Source organism: Arachis hypogaea, chromosome 11, assembly GCF_003086295.3.
Source record: "Arachis hypogaea cultivar Tifrunner chromosome 11, arahy.Tifrunner.gnm2.J5K5, whole genome shotgun sequence".
NCBI lineage: Eukaryota > Viridiplantae > Streptophyta > Magnoliopsida > Fabales > Fabaceae > Arachis > Arachis hypogaea.
Window position 1 is genome coordinate 104,375,599 of NC_092046.1, and position 20,404 is coordinate 104,396,002.

Genomic DNA, 20,404 nt, shown 5'->3' on the forward strand with positions numbered 1-20,404 from the left:
TAGATCTACAAAAGAAAGTTCATAAACTACAACTAAAAATACAAATGAATTACAAGAGAAGAAGAATTCTACAACTACAAGAGAACAATTAAGGAAGGAAAAGGAAAATTAAGAGAGAAGAAGAAGAAGTAGATCTAGATCTAAACCTAATCCTAATTCTAATCCTAGAGAGAAGTGAGAGCTTCTCTCTCTAAAACTAACTTTCCCTCCAAAAATTAAACTAAACTAAACTAATGTGTGAAAAGTATGTTAATTCCCATTCAATCCTTGGCTTAAATAGCATCAGAAATGAGTTGGATTGGGCCCACAAGGCTTCTAAAATTGCTGGCCACGTGTTTGACTAAGTGAATCATATGCACCCATCGGCGCGTACGTGTACCGTGCACGTGCGCGTCCCTATGCGAAATGTAACTATGGCAAATCTTATATCATTTCGAAGCCCCGGATGTTAGCTTTCTAATGCAACTAAAACCGCATCATTTGGACCTCTGTAGCTCAAGTTATGGTCATTTAAGTGCGAAGAGGTCAGCTTGACAACTTTTGCGATTCCTTCATTTCTTCATGAGTTCTCCATTTTTACATGCTTTTCCTTCATTCCCTTGATCCAATCTTTGCCTCCTAAATCTGAAATCACTTAACAAACATATCAAGGCACCTAATGGAATCAAGGTAAATTAAATTTAGCTATTGTAAGACCTAAAAAGCATGTTTTCACTCTTAAGCACAATTAAAGGAGAAGTTATAAAGCCATGCTATTTCATTGGATAAATGTGGGTAAAAGGTCATAAAATTCCCTAGAATCAATACAAGATACACCCTACAAATGGGGTTTATCAGCCTCCACCAAGGACCGTCACCGCGCCGCCCTGCCACCACCGCAGGACTCCCTGCGCCGTCGTGCCGCCCACACACCACCACCCTCTCTCTACGTTTAATCCCTGCTAGTGCGCACACCAGGTTCCACTGCACACCGATTCCTTTCCCAGTTAGTTAGTTAGTTGCATATTTTTCAAATTCTGTTCAAATTAGGATAGTTACAGATGCATGATCGTAGTGGATTTTAGGTGGTTAGGTAGCTAGGATGTGGTTAGTGGATTTAGGTCTGATAATTGCGCCGTTCTTGCTGCTTATTTTATCTGTCTCGCAATTTTGGAACTGCTATAATGATGATGTTGTTCATATGCTGTTCTTTACTGTTTAATGCTGTTGTAATGCTATTCAACCTGAATTGCATTTCTTGCTGCAGATTGAGTTTATTTATTCTGAATTCATGTGACTTGCTATTTGTTACTCTTTTCTGCACTACTGTTTATTACCCAGGAACGTCTAATTTTTAGCCAAAATGCTGCCCGATTTTTTTTTTTCGAAAATTGTTTCACCCAACCCCCATGCATGAATTGGGTTTGGTACTTTTGAATTCTACACTAATTGGTTTCAACCAAGCCAATTCATGGAAGGATGGGCTAGCATTCTTACTCTTTCTGGTTCCCTTCTTAGTTGAATAACATTATTGATGATTTCACTTTCATTTTGCAATTCATTTATTTATATGATTTATCATCAATAATCCGCAATATCTACTCGAATTTGAGTTACTTGTTATTCAAGTTTGTGCAATTTTTGTTAATTAAAAACCACAACACCATGCCACTTACTTTAACTTCACTTTTTTACTCTTAAATGCACTAACTTTCTAACTTCTCTTTTAGTTTTCAACTAACTACTTTCAAACCATTTCAAGGCATGATTACTGTTGTTCCTGAGTAACAAGAATTCCGCATATCATAGATTTTGGATTGTGATTTTTATTCTCTGACTTTTAATTTGCATACAATCCAAAATTTTACATATATTTAACTCACTTCATGCTTATATTGCTCAAATACTATTTGCTTACCTATTTTTCTACTTTAATTTAATAAACTATATCCTGGAACATCCGCTTTTCAGGATGTCAGACCTAAAAGGCAAAGGGAAAACCAAAGCAACCACAGGCAAAAGGAAAAGAGGCGAATCCTCTACCACTATTTTGGATATCCTCCATGATGATTCCTGGCGGGAAAAGAATTTTACCCCGCAGGAAAAGGCTGATCAGCTACTGCCCGCCACAGACCCAGTCAAGTTTGCCAACAGATACTGTGAGCTGAAGTATCTAGTCTTTGCAACTTCAAGGAACCTATACCTGGAAAAGACCCTCAAAATTCCAGAAGAACTACAACAATACACCTCAGAACAAATTAAACACAGAGGCTGGTTCTTTCTGGAGAGGAATTTGACTGAGGTCAATGCATCCTGGGTCAGAGAATTCTACTGCAACTACTTTAAAATGACCCTGGATGCAGTGCAGCTCAGAGGAAAGCAGATTCTAGTTACTGAGGAAGCAATTGAAGATATCCTCAGCCTCCAGCCTAAATCAGATAAACCAGATGGTTACCAACAGGCTGAGGAGGATATGAGATTTATAAGGTTTGACTGGGACGCAGTAAAGTGAACTATAGCTCTTGATCCTACTGTCCCATGGGTCATGGGCAAGTCCACAGTGGCCCCAAAGGGAATAAAGATTATCTATCTGAATGATGAAGCTCGGCTTTGGCAGCAAATTCTGAGCAACTATGTGATGTTGAGCACTCATGAGACTGAGGTGCCAGCTGCCATGATTACCCTCATTTGGTGTGTGATGGAGGGCAAGGACCTATATCTTCCCCGCTTTATCCGGTACTACATGGCCAGGGTCCATGTCCGAGGCACTCTGCCATTCCCCTATTTGATTACTCAGTTGGGCCGCCGAGCTGAGGTGACCTGGGAGCTTGCGGATGAGAAGTGATAAACTCCGTTTTCAGGGTTTATCATGCATAGAATCTAAGGGTTTTATCAATGATCTTCCACACTTAGTCATATATAATTGCATGATTTTGTGTCTCTTTCCCATTTTTCCTCATAGATGAAAATATGCTTCTTTGCATCAAAATTGATACATTGTAATCCTCCTCAATTACCATTAGATGCCTTGATCCGTTTGTTGAGTGATTTCTGAAGTTACAGGGCAAAAATGGCTAAGAGGAATGAAGGAAGCATGCATGAATGGAAGGAGCATGAAACAAAATCAAAGAATTGAATTTGCACACGCACGCACACGCGCACCGTGCGCATACGCGTGGATGCGTTCGTCCAGAGCCAGCGCAGTGGAGCCGAGCGAGGAGCCGGCGTGCCTATATGGCTGGGTCATACCCCTTGTGACGCTTGCGCGCACCTCACGCCTGCGTGCAATATCGCAAAGGAACCAGGGACGCGTACGCGTGCAGTGCGCGTACGCGTCAATGTCCGCACATGATTTTTTAAATGAAACACGTGCCCAGCGATTTCAGGGGGTTCCCAGGCCCTATTTTGGAGCAGATTTTGGAGGAAAAAGCTTAAGAAGACCAAGGATTAGGAGTGTTGGGACAATTAGTCATAATTCTAGATATTTTTGGGAAGTTAGTTACATTTTATTTCTAGAGAGAGAAGCTCCAACTTCTCTCTAGGTTTTTATCTTCCATTGCAAGTTTCCTTGGAGTTCTTAGTGAGATCCATTGATAATTGACTTTTTGTTTTGCTAGTGTAGATCTACTCTCCTTCTACTTTCAATTGATGTTCTTTTGATTCAATTTCTTAGATCTAGATTTGGTTAATTTTTCTACTTTGAATTTGGATTAATGAATTGAGGTTTCATTCAATTGTATGATTGTTGATGATTGTTTGGATTAGATAGCTTTGATTCAATTCTCTTATCTCACTTACATCATGTTTTCTATAATTGCCTACCAATTGCTTGTGATAATGACAACCTTAGGTATGGAGTAGATTTCTCTTGCTTGGCCTAGGGGTTGAGTTATTGAAGACACTTGAATAGTGGATATTAATTGTAGATTATAAATTGAGAATTGCTAATTAACTTGGAGTGCACTAAAGCTAGACTTCCCTAGGGTGAGACTAGGACTTGTGACTCAAGTTGGTTACTTTCACTTGACTTTCTTCCATTGTTAGGAGGTTGACTAAGTGAAGCAAAACTCAACTCCTATCACAATTGAAGGAAGCTATAATGATAGAACTTCCAATGCTTACCATTGGCCAAGGCTTTTATTCCAATTAATTGTTGATTGTCTTGCTAGTTTGAATTCTTGCACCAATTCTCAAAACCATAAAAGCTTTCCTAATCGATGATGTGCATTCTAAAGCAAGTCCTAGAGAGAACGACCCGGGATCAACATTCTCGGTCATAGATTTTAGAATTATTTGATGCAGTATTCGTATGTTGGTTAGACTATACTCACGATCGGATTCACTACTAGTTTCTAACTGGCATAGGGATATTTATGCTCATCAAAATGGCGCCGTTGCCAGGGATTTGCTTATGTGTGCCATTTTATTGGTTAGTGTGAATATGTGGATATGTGAATGCTTGCATTTCTCTCTTAATTGATTGTTTGCTTGTTTGATTGTTAGTTAGGATTAGTCTTGCTTAGATACCAATTGATGTCATGAGTTTCTTATCTCCTTCATTGTATGACACGTTCACTACCAAATCCGAGCTTAGCACCCTTTGATTCGGAAATTGAAAGAACCTTGCTTCGTATTAGGCAAGCTCGGAGGCGGTTAGTCTTTGAGGAAGGTGAAAAGGTCTTTACCAATTCACCAACCATATCATCGTCATCCAACGAAGGCACCAATTACTCTTCTATTAATACCACTAATAGTTTTTCTTTTTATCTAGGTTTTGACAACATGGCCGCTCCAAGGAGAGTTACTCTCAAGAAAGCGGGTGCACCGGATTTTGTTCTCCAACCTCTACATGTGCTTCATCCCAACTTGAATGCAAACTTTGAACTCAAGACCGCTCTCATCAATCTCTTGCCAAAGTTCCATGGACTTTCCGCATAAGATCCAATTAGACACCTCAAGGACTTTCATGATGTATGCTCGACTACTAGGCGGGAAGGATCCGATGAAGTGGCTATATGGTTGTTCGCCTTCCCCTTCTCTCTTGAGGGAAGAGCCAAGGAGTGGTTCTATACCTTACCTAGTGATATTGTATCCGATTGGGATTTTCTTAGGAGAGAATTCCTTGATAAGTTCATGCCCGTGGAAATGACGGGCAAGCTAAGGAAGGAGATCTCATGTATTGTACAAGGCGAGATGGAAACTTTGTATGAATATTGGGAACGGTTTCGCAAACTTCTTGATTCATGTCCCAACCATATGATTGATACTCAAGTCTTGCTTAGCTGTGTGTGCCAAGGCATGAGGGAGCAAGATAAGAATTTTTTGGATGCTTCAAGCAACGGTTCTTTGTCAAAGTATAGGACGGCGGAGGAGGCATGGCAACTCATTACCGACTTGGCCGAGTCCACTCAACATGCTAGACGGAGAGTCAACCGTCCAAAGGCCGTAAATGAAGTTTCTTCAAGTGGTGAGACCGCTACCCTCACTAAGACCTTGTGTGAAATGACAAGCCTTTTAAAGCAACTCCAAGTAAATCAACAACCGCCTCCATCTCAACCACAACCTTCTCCTCAAAACCAACAATGTCATCAATTGGTTCCCCAAAGAGTGTGTGGCATTTGCTCATGCTACTCCCACTACACAGAAGAATGTCTGAGCCTCCAAGAAGATAACACTCTAGCGGCTACCCACAACTTTTATGATCGCCCCTACTATGAACGTTCTAATCAAGGATACCATAACTAAGGGGGCAATTATAATCAAGGGTACCCACAACAAGGAGGCAACTATAGCCAAGGGAGTAACAACTCCAATCAAGGATGGAGGGATAGCTCCAACCAAAGTTGGCGGGACAATTATCAACAAGGAGGAAGGGACAATGGAGGTAACTGATGAGCGGATAATTTATACGCTTTTTGGCATTGTTTTTACATAGTCTTCAATATAATTTAGCTAGTTTTTAGCATATTTTTATTAGTTTTTAAATAAAAATCACATTTCTGGACTTTACTATGAGTTTGTGTATTTTTCTGTGATTTCAGGTATTTTCTGGCTGAAATTGAGGGACTTGAGCAAAAATCAGATTCAGAGGTTGAAGAAAGACTGCAGATGCTGCTGGATTCTGACCTCCCTACACTCAAAGTGGATTTTCTGGAGCTACAAAAATCCAAATGGTGCGCTCTCAAATGCGTTGGAAAGTAGATATCTAGGGCTTTCCAGCAATATATAATACTTTATACTTTGCCCAAGTTTAGATGACGCAAACTGGCGTTCAACGCCAGTTCCATGCTGCATTCTGGAGTTAAATGCCAGAAACAGGTTGCAAAGTGGAGTTAAACGCCAGAAACAGGTTACAAACTGGCGTTCAACTCCAAAAGAAGCTTCTACACGTGTAAAGCTCAATGCTCAGCCCACGCACACACCAAGTGGGCCCCAGAAGTGGATTTCTGCATCAATTACTCATTTCTGTAAACCCTAGTAACTAGTTTAGCATAAATAGGACTTTTTACTATTGTATTAGACATCTGGGGATGTTTAGTTCTTAGATCATGGGGGCTGGCCATTCGGCCATGCCTGAACCTTCATCACTTATGTATTTTCTATGGTAGAATTTCTACACACCATAGATTAAGGTGTGGAGCTCTGCTGTTCCTCACGAATTAATACAAAGTACTATTGTTTTTCTATTCAATTCAAGCTTATTCTGATTCTAAGATATTCACTCGCACCTCAATATGAATGTGATGATCGTGATAGTCATCATCATTCCCAACTATGAACGCGTGCCTGACAACCACTTCCGTTCTACCTTAGATTGAATGAGTATCTCTAGGATTCCTTAATCAGAATCTTCGTGGTATAAGTTAGAATCCATGGATGGCCATTCTTGAGATCCAGAAAGTCTAAACCTTGTCTGTGGTATTCCGAGTAGGATCTGGGACGGGATGGCTGCGACGAGCTTCAAACTCACGAGTGCTAGGCATAGTGACAGACGCAAAAGGATCAATGGATCCTATTCCAGTATGATCGAGAACCGACAGATGATTAGCCATGCAGTGGTAGCACATTGGACCATTTTCACTGAGAGGACAGGATGTAGCCATTGACAACGGTGATGCCTAACAGACAGCTTGCCATAGAAAGGAGTATGAATGATTGGATGAAGATAATAGGAAAGCAGAGGTTCAGGAGGAACGAACGCATCTCTATACGCTTATCTGAAATTCTCACCAATGAATTACATAAGTATCACTATCTTTATTTTATATTTTATTCATCTTTTAATTATTAAATCTCTATAATCAATTGAATCCGCCTGACTGAGATTTACAAGGTGACCATAGCTTGCTTCAAGCCGACAATCTTCGTGGGATTGACCCTTACTCACGTAAGGTTTATTACTTGGACGACCCAGTGCACTTGCTGGTTAGTTGTGCGAAGTTGTGACAAAGAACTAAGATTATGAACGCGCGTATTGAGTTTTTAGCGCCGTTACCAAGGAATGGAACCGTCATGATTTTTGCGCACCAAGTTTTTGGCGCCGTTGCCAGGGATTGTTCGAGTTTGGACAACTGACGGTTCATTTTGTTGCTCAGATTAGGTAATTTTATTTTATTTTCAAGCTTTTTATTTCTTATTTTCGAAAAATACAAAAAAAAATTTCTTCTTTTTCATTTTTTCCAAAATAATTCTCGAAAAAAAACCAAAAAAATTCTTATAAAATCATAAAAACCAAAAATTTTATGTTTCTTGTTTGAGTCTAGTGTCAATTTGTAAGTTTGGTGTCAATTGCATCTTTCTAATTTTTCTTAAAATTTTCGAAAATCCATGCATTGCATTCTTCATGATCTTCAAGTCGTTCTTGGTAAGTCTTCTTATTTGATCTTTAAAATTTCTTGTTTTGTGTCTCTTCTTGTTTTTCATATGCATTTTCAATTTGTTAGTGTCTAGAGAATAAAAATTTTTTAAGTTTTGTGTCTTGCATGTTTTTCTTTTCTTAAAAATTTTCAAAAAAAAAATAAATAAGTTCTTGGTGTTCATCTTGACATTCAAAGTGTTCTTGGTGTTCATCTTTGCATTCAAAGTGTTCTTGCATTCATCAATTGTTTTGATCCAAAATTTTCATGCATTGAGTCTTTTTCATGTTTTTCTCTTCCATCATTAAAAATTCAAAAATAAAAAAAATGTCTTTCCCTTATTCTCTCATAAATTTTCGAAAATTTGAGTTGACTTTTTCAAAACTTTTTAAAATTTAGTTGCTTCTTATGAGTCAAATCAAATTTTCAATTTAAAAATTCTATCTTTTTCAAATATTTTTCAAAAATCATATCTTTTTCATTTTTCTTTTATGATTTTCGAAAATTTCAAATTGATTTTCAAAAATCTTTTTCTTATTTTATTTCATAATTTCAAAATCTTTACTAACAATTAATGTGATTGATTCAAAAAGTTTTAAGTTTGTTTCTTGCCTATTAAGAAAGGTCCAATCTTTAAATTTTAAAATCATATCTTTTTGTTTCTTGTTAGTCAAGTAATCAACTTTAATTTTCAAAATCAAATCTTTTTAAATTTCTTTTTCAAATCTTTTTCAATTATATCTTTTTCAATGTCAATCACATCTTTTTCAAAATCAATTTCAAAATCTTTTCTAACTTCTTTTCTAACTTCCTATCTTTTCAAAATTTGATTTTTAAATCTTTTTCAATTAATCACTTAACTTTTTGTTTGATTTTAAAAGCTTACTATTTCAATCATATCTTTTTCAAAACTACCTAACTAATTCTATCTCTAACTTTCGAAAATCACCTTCATATTTTTCAAAATTCTTTTTTAAATTAACTAATTGTTTTAAATTTAATTTAATTTGATTTAATTGTTCCTTTCTTAATTTTCGAATTTTTAATTTTAATTCTAATTTAAAAACAAAAATACTTTTATTTTATTTCATCTAATTTTCGAAAAATTCTTTTCCCTCACCTCCTTCTATTTATTTATTTATTTACTAACACTCCTCTTCATCTAAGAATTCGAACCTACTCCCCACCCTTGTGTTTGGATTCTCCTTCTTCTATTCATATCTTCTTCTACTCACATAAAGGAATCTCTATCCTGTGACATAGAGGATTCCATATTTTCTTTTCTGTTTTCTTCTTTTTCATATGAGCAGGAGCAAGGATAAAAACATTCTTGTTGAAGCTGATCCGGAACCTGAAAGGACTCTGAAGAGGAAGCTAAGAGAAGCTAAAACACAACACTCTGAAGAGGACTTTACAGAAATTTTCGAAAAAGAAGGAGACATGGCCGAAAATAATAACAATGCAAGGAAGATGCTTGGTGACTTTACTGCACCTAATTCTAATTTACATGGAAGAAGCATCTCAATCCCTGCCATTGGAGCAAACAATTTTGAGCTGAAACCTCAATTAGTTTCTCTGATGCAACAGAATTGCAAGTTTTATGGACTTCCATCTAAAGATCTCTTTCAGTTCTTAACTGAATTCTTGCAGATCTGTGATACTGTTAAGACCAATGGGGTTGATCCCGAGGTCTACAGGCTTATGCTTTTCCCATTTGCTGTAAGAGACAGAGCTAGAATATGGTTGGACTCTCAACCTAAGGATAGCCTGAACTCTTGGGATAAGTTGGTCACGGCTTTCTTAGCCAAGTTCTTTCCTCCTCAAAAGCTTAGTAAGCTTAGAGTGGATGTTCAAACCTTCAGACAAAAAGAAGGTGAATCCCTCTATGAAGCTTGGGAGAGATACAAGGAACTGACCAAAAAGTGTCCTTCTGACATGCTTTCAGAATAGACCATCCTGGATATATTCTATGATGGTCTGTCTGAATTATCAAAGATGTCATTGGACCATTCTGCAGGTGGATCCATTCACCTAAAGAAAATGCCTGCAGAAGCTCAAGAACTCATTGACATAGTTGCAAATAACCAGTTCATGTACACTTCTGAAAGGAATCCTATGAGTAATGGGACGCCTCAGAGGAAGGGAGTTCTTGAAATTGATACTCTGAATGCCATATTAGCTCAGAATAAAATATTGACTCAGCAAGTCAATATGATCTCTCAGAGTCTGAATGGATTGAATGAATCATCCAACAGTGCTAAAGAGGCCTCTTCTGAAGAAGAAGCTTATGATCCTGAGAACCCTGCAATAGTAGAGGTGAATTACATGGGTGAACCCTATGGAAACACCTATAATCCCTCATGGAGAAATCATCCAAATTTCTCATGGAAGGATCAACAAAAGCCTCAACAAGGCTTTAATAATGGTGGAAGAAACAGGTTTAGCAATAGCAAGCCTTTTCCATCATCCACTCAGCAACAAACAGAGAATTCTGAGCAGAATCTATCTAGCTTAGCAAATATAGTGTCTGATCTATCTAAGGCCACTATGAGTTTCATGAATGAAACAAGGTCCTCAATTAGAAATTTAGAGGCACAAGTGGGCCAGCTGAGTAAAAGAGTCACTGAAACTCCTCCTAGTACTCTCCCAAGCAATACAGAAGAGAATCCAAAGAGAGAGTGCAAGGCCATTGATTTGACCATCATGGCCGAACCTACAAGGGAAGAGGAGGATGTGAATCCTAGTGAGGAAGACCTCCTGGGACGTCCAGTGACTAATAAATAGTTCTCCTTTGAGGAACCAAAGGAATCTGAGGCTCATCTAGAGACCATAGAGATTCCATTGAACCTCCTTCTGCCCTTCATGAGCTCTGATGAGTATTCTTCCTCTAAAGAGGATGAAGACATTACTGAAGAGCAAGTTGCTAAATACCTTGGTGCAATCGTGAAGCTGAATGCCAAATTATTTGGTAATGAGACTTGGGAAGATGAACCTCCCTTGCTCACCAATGAACTAAATGCATTGGATAGACAAAAATTACCTCAAAAGAAACAGGATCCTGGCGAATTCTTAATACCCTGTACCATAGGCACCATGACCTTTGAGAAGGCTTTGTGTGACCTGGGGTCAGGAATAAACTTAATGCCACTCTCTGTAATGGAGAAACTTGGGATCTTTGAGGTGCAAGCTGCCAGAATCTCATTAGAGATGGCAGACAACTCAAGAAAACAGGCTTATGGACAAGTAGAGGACGTGTTAGTAAAGGTTGAAGGCCTTTACATCCCTGCTGATTTCATAATCCTAGACACTGGGAAGGATGAGGATGAATCCATCATCCTTGGAAGACCCTTCCTAGCCACAGCAAGAGCTGTGATTGATGTGGAAAGAGGAGAATTGGTCCTCCAACTGAATGAGGACAACCTTGTGTTTAAGACTCAAGGATCTCCTTCTGTAACCATGGAAAGGAAGCATGAAAAGCTTCTCTCACTGCAGAGTTAACCAAAGCCCCCACAGTCAAACTCTAAGTTTGGTGTTGGGAGGCCACAACCAAACTCTATGTTTGGTGTTGAACCCCCACATTCAAACTCTAAGTTTGGTGTTGGGAGGTTCCAACCTTGCTCTGATTATTTGTGAGGCTCCATGAGAGCTCACTGTCAAGCTATTGACATTAAAGAAGCGCTTGTTGGGAGGCAACCCAATGTTATTTAATCATATCTATTTTATTTTCTTTTTGTTATTTTGTGTTTTATTAGGTTGACGATCATATGAAGTCACAAAAACTACTGAAAAATCAAAAACAGAATGAAAAATAGCATTGAAAATAGCACACCCTGGAGGAGAGCAGTCTGGCATTTAAACGCCAGAAACAAGCATCTGTCTGGCGTTTAACGCCAGAAACAAGCACCAAGCTGGTGTTTAACACCAGAAACAAGCATCTGCCTGGCATTAAATGCCAGAAACAGGCTACAATTGGACGTTTAACGCCAAAAACAAGCAGCAGTCTGGCGTTAAACGCCAGGATTGCACAGCAAGGGCATTTTACACGCCTAATTGGAGCAGGGATGTTAAGTCCTTGACCCCACTTGATCTGTGGACCCCACAGGATCCCCACATCTTCTTCTCTCCTCTTCATACCTTTTCATAACTCTCTTCCCCAAATACCCTTCACCAATCACCTCAATCACTCTTTTCCATCACCTCTTCACCACTCACATCCATCCTCTCTTCCCCATAAAACCCACCTACCTTCAAAATTCAAACTATTTTTCCCTCCCAAACCCAACCCTAATGGCTGAACCCTACACCCCCTCCCCCCACTCCTATATAAACCCCTCACTCCTTCTTCATTTTCACACAACACAACCCTCTCTTCTTCTCCTTGGCCGAATACATCTTCTTCCCCCATCTCCTCCATTTTCTTCTTCTTCTACTACTTTCTTTCTTCTTTTAATCAGGGACGAGCAAACATTTTAAGTTTGGTGTGGTAAAAGCATAGCTTTTTGTTTTTCCATAACCATTTATGGCACCTAAGGCCAGAGAAACCTCTAGAAAGAGGAAAGGAAAGGCAATTGCTCCCACCTCTGAGTCATGGGATATGGAGAGATTCATCTCAAAGGTCCATCAAGACCACTTCTATGAAGTTGTGGCCAAGAAGAAAGTGATCCCTGAGGTTCCTTTCAAGCTCAAAAAGAATGAGTATCCGAAGATCTGACTTGAGATCCAAAGAAGAGGTTGGGAAGCTCTCACCAACCCCATTCAACAAGTCAGGATCCTAATAGTTCAAGAGTTCTATGCAAATGCATGGATCACTAGGAACCATGATCAAAGTGTGAACCCGAATCCAAAGCATTGGCTCACCATGGTTCGGGAGAAATACTTAGATTTTAGTCCGGAAAATGTAAGGCTAGCGTTCAACTTGCCAATGATGGAAGAGAACGCATGCCCCTACACAAGAAGGGTCAACTTTGATCAAAGGTTGGACCAAGTCCTCATAGACATATGTGAGGAAGGAGCTCAATGGAAAATTGACTCAAGAGGCAAGCCGGTTCAACTAAGAAGGCATGACCTCAAACCAGTAGCTAGGGGATGGTTAGAGTTTATTCAACGCTCAATCATTCCTACTAGTAACCGGTCTGAAGTTACTATAGACTAAGCCATCATGATCCATAGTATCATGATTGGAGAGGAGGTGGAAGTTCATGAGATTATACCTCAAGAACTTTACAAGGTGGCTGACAAGTCCTCCACTTGGGCAAGGTTAGCCTTTCCTCACCTCATATGCCACCTCTGCAATTCGGCTGGAAATGACATAGAGGGAGACATCCTCATTAAAGAGGACAAGCCCATCACTAAGAAAAGGATGGAGCGAATAAGAGATCATGGACCTCAACATGAGTATGAGGAAATTCCTCACCATGAAATCCCTGAGATGCCTCAAGGGATGCACTTTCCTCCACAAAACTATTGGGAGCAAATCAACACCTCCCTAGGAGAATTAAGTTCCAATATGGGACAACTAAGGGTGGAGTACCAAGAGCACTCCATCATCCTCCATGAGATTAGAGAAGATCAAAGAGCCATGAGGAAGGAGCAAAAAAGGCAAGGAAGAGACATAGAGGAGCTTAAAAGCACCATTGGTTCTTCAAGAAGAGGAAGACGCCACCCTCACTAAGGTGGACTCATTCCTTAATCTCCTTGTCTATTTATTTTACTGTTTTTCGATTTTTGAGCCTTATGTTTTATTGATGTTTGTGTCTTTATTATATGATCATTAGTATTTAAGTGTCTATGTCTTAAAGCTATGAATGTCCTATGAATCCATCACCTCTCTTAAATGAAAAATGCTTTAATTACAAAAGAACAAGAAGTACATGGTTTCGAATTCATCCTTGAAACTAGTTTAATTATTTTGATGTGGTGACAATACTTTTTGTTTTCTGAATGAATGCTTGAACAGTGCATATGTCTTTTGAAATTGTTGTTTATGAATGTTAAATATGTTGGCTCTTGAAGAATAAGGAAAAGGAGACATGTTATTTGATAATCTGAAAAATCATAAAAATGATTCTTGAAGCAAGAAAAAGCAGTGAATACAAAAGCTTGCAGAAAAAAAAAGAAAGAAAAAGAAAAAGCAAGCAGAAAAAGCCAAAAGCTCTTTAAACCAAAAGGTAAGAGCAAAAAGCCAATAGCCCTTAAAACCAAAAGGCAAGGATAAATAAAAAGGATCCAAGGCTTTGAGCATCAGTGGATAGGAGGGCCTAAAGGAATAAAATCCTGGCCTAAGCGGCTAAACCAAGCTGTCCCTAACCATGTGCTTGTAGCGTGAAGGAGTAAACCCAAAAGCTTGAGACTGAGTGGTTAAAGTCAAGGTCCAAAGCAAAAAAAAAAAAGAGTGTGCTTAAGAACCTTGGACACCTCTAATTGGGAACTTTAGCAAAGCTGAGTCACAATCTGAAAAGGTTCACCCAGTTATGTGTCTGTGGCATTTATGTATCCGGTAGTAATACTGGAAAACAAAGTGCTTAGGGCCACAGCCAAGACTCATAAAGTAGCTGTGTTTAAGAATCAACATACTGAACTAGGAGAATCAATAACACTATCTGAACTCTGAGTTCCTATAGATGCCAATCATTCTGAACTTCAATGGATGAAGTGAGATGCCAAAACTATTCAAGAGGTAAAAAGCTACAAGTCCTGCTCATCTGATTGGAGCTAAGTTTCATTGATATTTTGGAATTTATAGTATATTCTCTTCTTTTTATCCTATTTTATTTTCAGTTGCTTGGGGACAAGCAACAATTTAAGTTTGGTGTTGTGATGAGCGGATAATTTATACGCTTTTTGGCATTGTTTTTACATAGTTTTCAGTATAATTTAGTTAGTTTTTAGCATATTTTTATTAGTTTTTAAATAAAAATCACATTTCTAGACTTTACTATGAGTTTGTGTGTTTTTCTGTGATTTCAGGTATTTTCTGGCTGAAATTAAGGGACCTGAGCAAAAATTAGATGCAGAGGTTGAAGAAAGACTGCAGATGCTGCTGGATTCTGACCTCCCTGCACTCAAAGTGGATTTTCTAGAGCTACAGAACTCCAAATGGTGTGCTCTCAATTGAATTGGAAATTAGACATCCAGGGCTTTCCAGCAATATATAATAGTCCATACTTTGTCCGAGTTTAGATGATGCAAACTGGCGTTCAACACCAGTTCCATGCTGCATTCTGGAGTTAAACGCCAGAAACAAGTTGCAAAGTGGAGTTAAACGCCAGAAACAGGTTACAAACTGGCGTTCAACTCCAAAAGAAGCCTCTACACGTGTAAAGCTCAATGCTCAGCCCATGCACAAACCAAGTGGGCCCCAGAAGTGGATTTCTGCATCAATTACTCATTTCTGTAAACCCTAGTAACTAGTTTAGCATAAATAGGACTTTTTACTATTGTATTAGACATCTGGGGACGTTTAGTTCATAGATCATGGGGGCTGACCATTCAGCCATGCCTGAACCTTCATCACTTATGTATTTTCTATGGTAGAGTTTCTACACACCATAGATTAAGGTGTGGAGCTCTGCTGTTCCTCACGAATTAATACAAAGTACTATTGTTTTTCTATTCAATTCAAGCTTATTCCAATTCTAAGATATTCAGTCGCACCTCAATATAAATGTGATGATCGTGACAGTCATCATCATTCCCAACTATGAACGCGTGCCTAACAACCACTTCCGTTCTACCTTAGATTGAATGAGTATCTTTGGGATTCCTTAATCAGAATCTTCGTGGTATAAGTTAGAATCCATGGATGGCCATTCTTGAGATCCGGAAAGTCTAAACCTTGTCTGTGGTATTCCGAGTAGGATCCGGGAAGGGATGGCTGCGACGAGCTTCAAACTCGCGAGTGCTGGACGTAGTGACAGACGCAAAAGGATCAATGGATCCTATTCCAGTATGATCGAGAATCGACAGATGATTAGCCATGCAGTGACAGCGCATTGGACCATTTTCACTGAGAGGACAGGATGTAGCCATTGACAACGGTGATGCCTAACAGACAGCTTGCCATAGAAAGGAGTATGAATGATTGGATGAAGATAATAGGAAAGCAGAGGTTCAGGAGGAACGAATGCATCTCTATACGCTTATCTGAAATTCTCACCAATGAATTACATAAGTATCACTATCTTTATTTTATATTTTATTTATCTTTTAATTATTAAATCTCTATAATCAATTGAATCCGCCTGACTGAGATTTACACGGTGACCATAGCTTGCTTCAAGCCGACAATCTCCGTGGGATCGACCCTTACTCACGTAAGGTTTATTATTTGGACGACCCAGTGCACTTGCTGGTTAGTTGTGCGAAGTTGTGACAAAGAACTAAGATTATGAACGCGCGTATTTAGTTTTTTGCGCTGTTACCAAGGAATGAAACCGTCACGATTTCTACGTACCAGTAACCAAAGATGGAACAACAACATTTCACAAAACCACTATTCACAAAACCCCCCAAACCAACAACCAAATCAAGGAAGGAACTATCAAACCTACATACCACCTCATAGACAACCACTTCCAACCAACCAATCCCAAGCACCACAAATTACCTACCCTTCCACATCCCCAAATCAAGATGACACACTCCGATCCATACTCCAAGGACAAAAAGAACTCCAAAATACCCTCAACTCAAGTCTTAATGGCCTCACTTCTACTCTCCAAGCTCTCATTGCTCGCATGGAGCCACCTTCTATTCCCACTCCTCAAGCCTCAACCTCCAGTGCCATACCCTCTCAACCTTTACCCAACCCCAAAGGTGGCATCAACGCCGTTATCTTGAGGTCCGAAACGCAATTAAAGGAAAGAGACTCAAAGGCACCCAACCCAATGCAAGTTGCTCAAGAGGAGGTGGAGTCGAGATAGAAGAAATTGAAGAGGAGGAGGAGTCACATGTAATATTTGAAGATGAAGACCCTCAACCAAGGAGTGAAGTCCCTAGAAAGGAGCAAATTTTAGAGGAAGCGGCTCAATCAATTCCGTTTCCCACATTAGCAAGAAAAGCTAAGAAGTATGTGGAGCTTGATCCAACCATGGTGAAGATGTTCAAGAAAGTGGAGGTAACCATTCCTCTCTTTGATGCTATACATCAAGTGCCTAAATATGTGAAATTTCTTAAGGACTTGTGTATGAACAAAGATCGAATTCATGAGTTGGAAACCATTCCATTGGGTAGTTCCATTTCGGCTTTGATGGGATCCATTCCGGAAAAGTGTGTTGATCCGGGTCCTTGCTTAGTTTCTTGTATCATTGACGGGGTCCAATTTGTTGATTGTATGTGCGACCTTGGTGCATGTGTTAGCATTATGCCTCTCTCCATTTATCATTTGTTGAAGCTCCCACCGTTGAAGCGGACAGCGGCTAGGTTCGTCTTGGCGGACAAGAGCAAAATAACCGTGTCGGGTATTGCGGAGGATGTGTTGGTCGACATTAAGGGTTTGATATTTCCAATTGATTTCCATATCATTGAGATGCCACCAAGTGAATCTGAGAGGGCGTCATCTATCCTACTTGGGAGACCATTTTTGCGGACCTCTAGATTCAAGTTGGATGCCCATTCGGGAACCTACTCATTCGAGATAGATGGGAGAGTTGTAAGTTTTAGCCTAGAAGAAGCAATGAGGCACCCACCGGAGAACCATTCCATATTCTGGTGTGATCTAATTGATAACATTGTGGCGGAAGTGCATTGTGCGAAGCTAGAAGAGAAACATATGATTGAAGAAAATGGTGACAATCCAAGTGAAGAAGCTCAAGTGACAAGCCAAGAGCAAAAGCTAGAATTGAAGCCATTGCTACCCCATCTAAAATACTCATACCTTGATGAAGCCCACAAGTTTCTGGTAATCATAGCAAGGGAGCTAAATTCTCAACAAGAAGAAAAGTTGCTATGTGTTTTGAGGAAGAACAAAAGGACAATAGGGTGGAGTTTGGCAGATCTAGTGGGGATAAGTCCCCAAGTGTGTGAGCACCGGATCTTTTTAGAAGAGGAAGCTAGACCCGTGAGACAACATCAAAGGCGATTAAATCCTACTATTTTTGAGGTTGTCAAGAAAGAGGTGACACGGTTACTTGAGGCGGACATCATCTACCCTATTTCGGATAGTGAATGGGTAAGCCCCGTTCAAGTTGTGCCTAAGAAGTCCGGGGTAACCACAATCAAGAATGAAAGCGGGGAGCTCATCGCAACGCGGGTGCAAAACTCTTGGCGAGTATGCATAGACTACCGAAGGTTGAATGCGGCCACTAGAAAGGATCATTTTCCACTTCCGTTTATCGATCAAATGCTCGATCGATTATCCGGTAAATCTCATTATTGCTTCCTAGACGGCTATTCGGGATACTTTCAAATACACATTGCTCTAGAGGACCAAGAAAAAACAACATTTACTTGTCCTTTCGGAACTTATGCCTACAAGCGTATGCCATTCGGCTTATGCAATGCACCGGCAACTTTCCAGAGGTGCATAATGAGCATCTTTGTGGATTTTCTAGAGCAATGCATGGAGGTATTCATGGATGACTTCACGGTATATGGTGATTCTTTTGATCATTGCTTGGATAGTCTTGAAAAAGTTTTGGAAAGATGTACTAAAACTAACCTCGTCTTAAATTTTGAGAAATGTCACTTCATGGTCAAGCAAGGTATTGTTTTAGGACATATTGTTTCCAAAGATGGTATCTCCGTAGATCCGGCTAAAATTAATGCCATATCTAGTTTGCCTTACCCCTCTTCTGAGAGGGAGGTCCGCTCTTTTCTTGGACATGCAGGATTTTATCAGAGATTCATCAAGGATTTTAGCAAGGTAGCATTGCCTCTCTCAAAGTTGTTACAAAAGGATGTTGAGTTTGATTTAAGCAAGGAATGCATGGAGGCTTTCGACAAGCTCAAGGTAGCATTGACCCAAGCACCCATTGTGCGAGGGCCGGATTGGAGTCGGCCATTTGAAATCATGTGTGATACTTCAAATTTTGCCGTGGGAGCCGCGTTAGCACAACGCGAGGGTAAGAATCCATATGTTATAGCCTATGCATTAAAAACATTAGATGGAGCCTAATCCAACTACACTACTACCAAAAAAGAACTTTTGGCCATTGTTTTTGACTTGGACAAGTTCCGAGCATATCTTCTCGGTTCAAAGGTGGTAGTGTACTCGAATCATGCGGCATTAAAGTATTTGTTGGCTAAAAAGGAATCCAAGCCGAGATTGATTAGATGGGTTTTATTGTTGCAAGAGTTTGACTTGGAAATCAAGGATAGGAGTGGTACGCAAAACTTAGTGGCGGACCATTTAAGTCGCCTTGAACACACAAAAGGCGATACTACTCCTATCAATGATTCATTTCCCTTTGAGGGCTTGCATGCAATCTCGGAAACCATTCATTGGTATGCACTGGTACACGGAATTGTGATTACACTTTAATTATGTAAAATTCATTGCTCTTTCTTTCCCTGGAAATGGCGCCAAAAACATGATGCCAAGACCATGGTTCACAACTCCGTGTAACTAACCAGCAAGTGCACTGGGTCGTCCAAGTAATACCTTACGTGAGTAAGGGTCGAATCCCACATAGATTGTTGGTATGAAGCAAGCTATGGTCACCTTGCAAATCTCAGTTAGGTAGATATAAATTGATAATGGTGTTTTCGAATTTAATATAATAAAATAGGGATAGAAATACTTATGTAATTCATTGGTAGAAATTTCAGATAAGCGAATGGAGATGCTTTCATTCCTCTGAACCTCTGCTTTCCTGCTATCTTCATCCAATCAGTCTTACTCCTTTCCATGGCTGGCTTTATGTGATACATCACCATTGTCAACGGCTACTTTCGGTCATCTCTCGGGAAAATGATCCAATGCCCTGTCACGGCACGGCTAATCGTCTGGAGGCATCACCCTTGTCAATGGCTTCATCTTATCATCTCAGTGAAAATGATCAACGCACCCTGTCACGGCACGGCTATTCATCTGTCGGTTCTCGATCATGCTGGAATAGGATTTACTATCCTTTTGCGTCTGTCACTAACGCCCCGCAATCGCGAGTTTGGAGCTCGTCACAGTCATCCAATCATTGAATCCTACTCGGAATACCACAGACAAGGTTTAGACCTTCCAGATTCTCTTGAATGCCGCCATCATTCTAGCTTACGCCACGAAGATTCTAGTTAGGAGATCTAAGAGATACTCATTCAGTCTAAGGTAGAACGGAAGTGGTTGTCAGGCACGCGTTCATAGGGAATGATGATGATTGTCACGTTCATCACATTCAGATTGAAGTACGAATGAATATCTTAGAAGCGAAATAAGATGAATTGAATAGAAAACAGTAGTACTTTGCATTAATCTTTGAGGAACAGCAGAGCTCCACACCTTAATCTATGGAGTGTAGAAACTCTACCATATGAAAATACATAAGTGAAAGGTCCAGGCATGGCCGAATGGCCAGCCCCTCTGATCTAAGAACCAGGCGTCCAAAGATTAAACTCCGGATTCAAAGATGTCTAATACA

General features: G+C 39.7%; 1 protein-coding gene and 1 non-coding gene across 2 annotated transcripts; one reads left to right on the plus strand and one right to left on the minus strand.

Annotated features, from left to right (window-relative positions):
* Nucleotides 1-2,326: 2,326 nt before the first annotated feature.
* On the plus strand, nucleotides 2,327-18,948 carry LOC140176162 (uncharacterized). Its single transcript, XM_072206051.1, has 5 exons — nucleotides 2,327-2,466; nucleotides 4,968-5,508; nucleotides 5,711-5,863; nucleotides 16,615-17,733; nucleotides 18,730-18,948. The coding sequence occupies exons 1-5, from the start codon at nucleotides 2,327-2,329 to the stop codon at nucleotides 18,946-18,948; spliced, it is 2,172 nt and encodes a 723-aa protein (XP_072062152.1).
* Nucleotides 9,669-9,776, minus strand: LOC112725932 (small nucleolar RNA R71). Its single transcript, XR_003165010.1, has one exon. It is a non-coding gene; the product is annotated as a small nucleolar RNA R71 (small nucleolar RNA).
* Nucleotides 18,949-20,404: the final 1,456 nt, after the last annotated feature.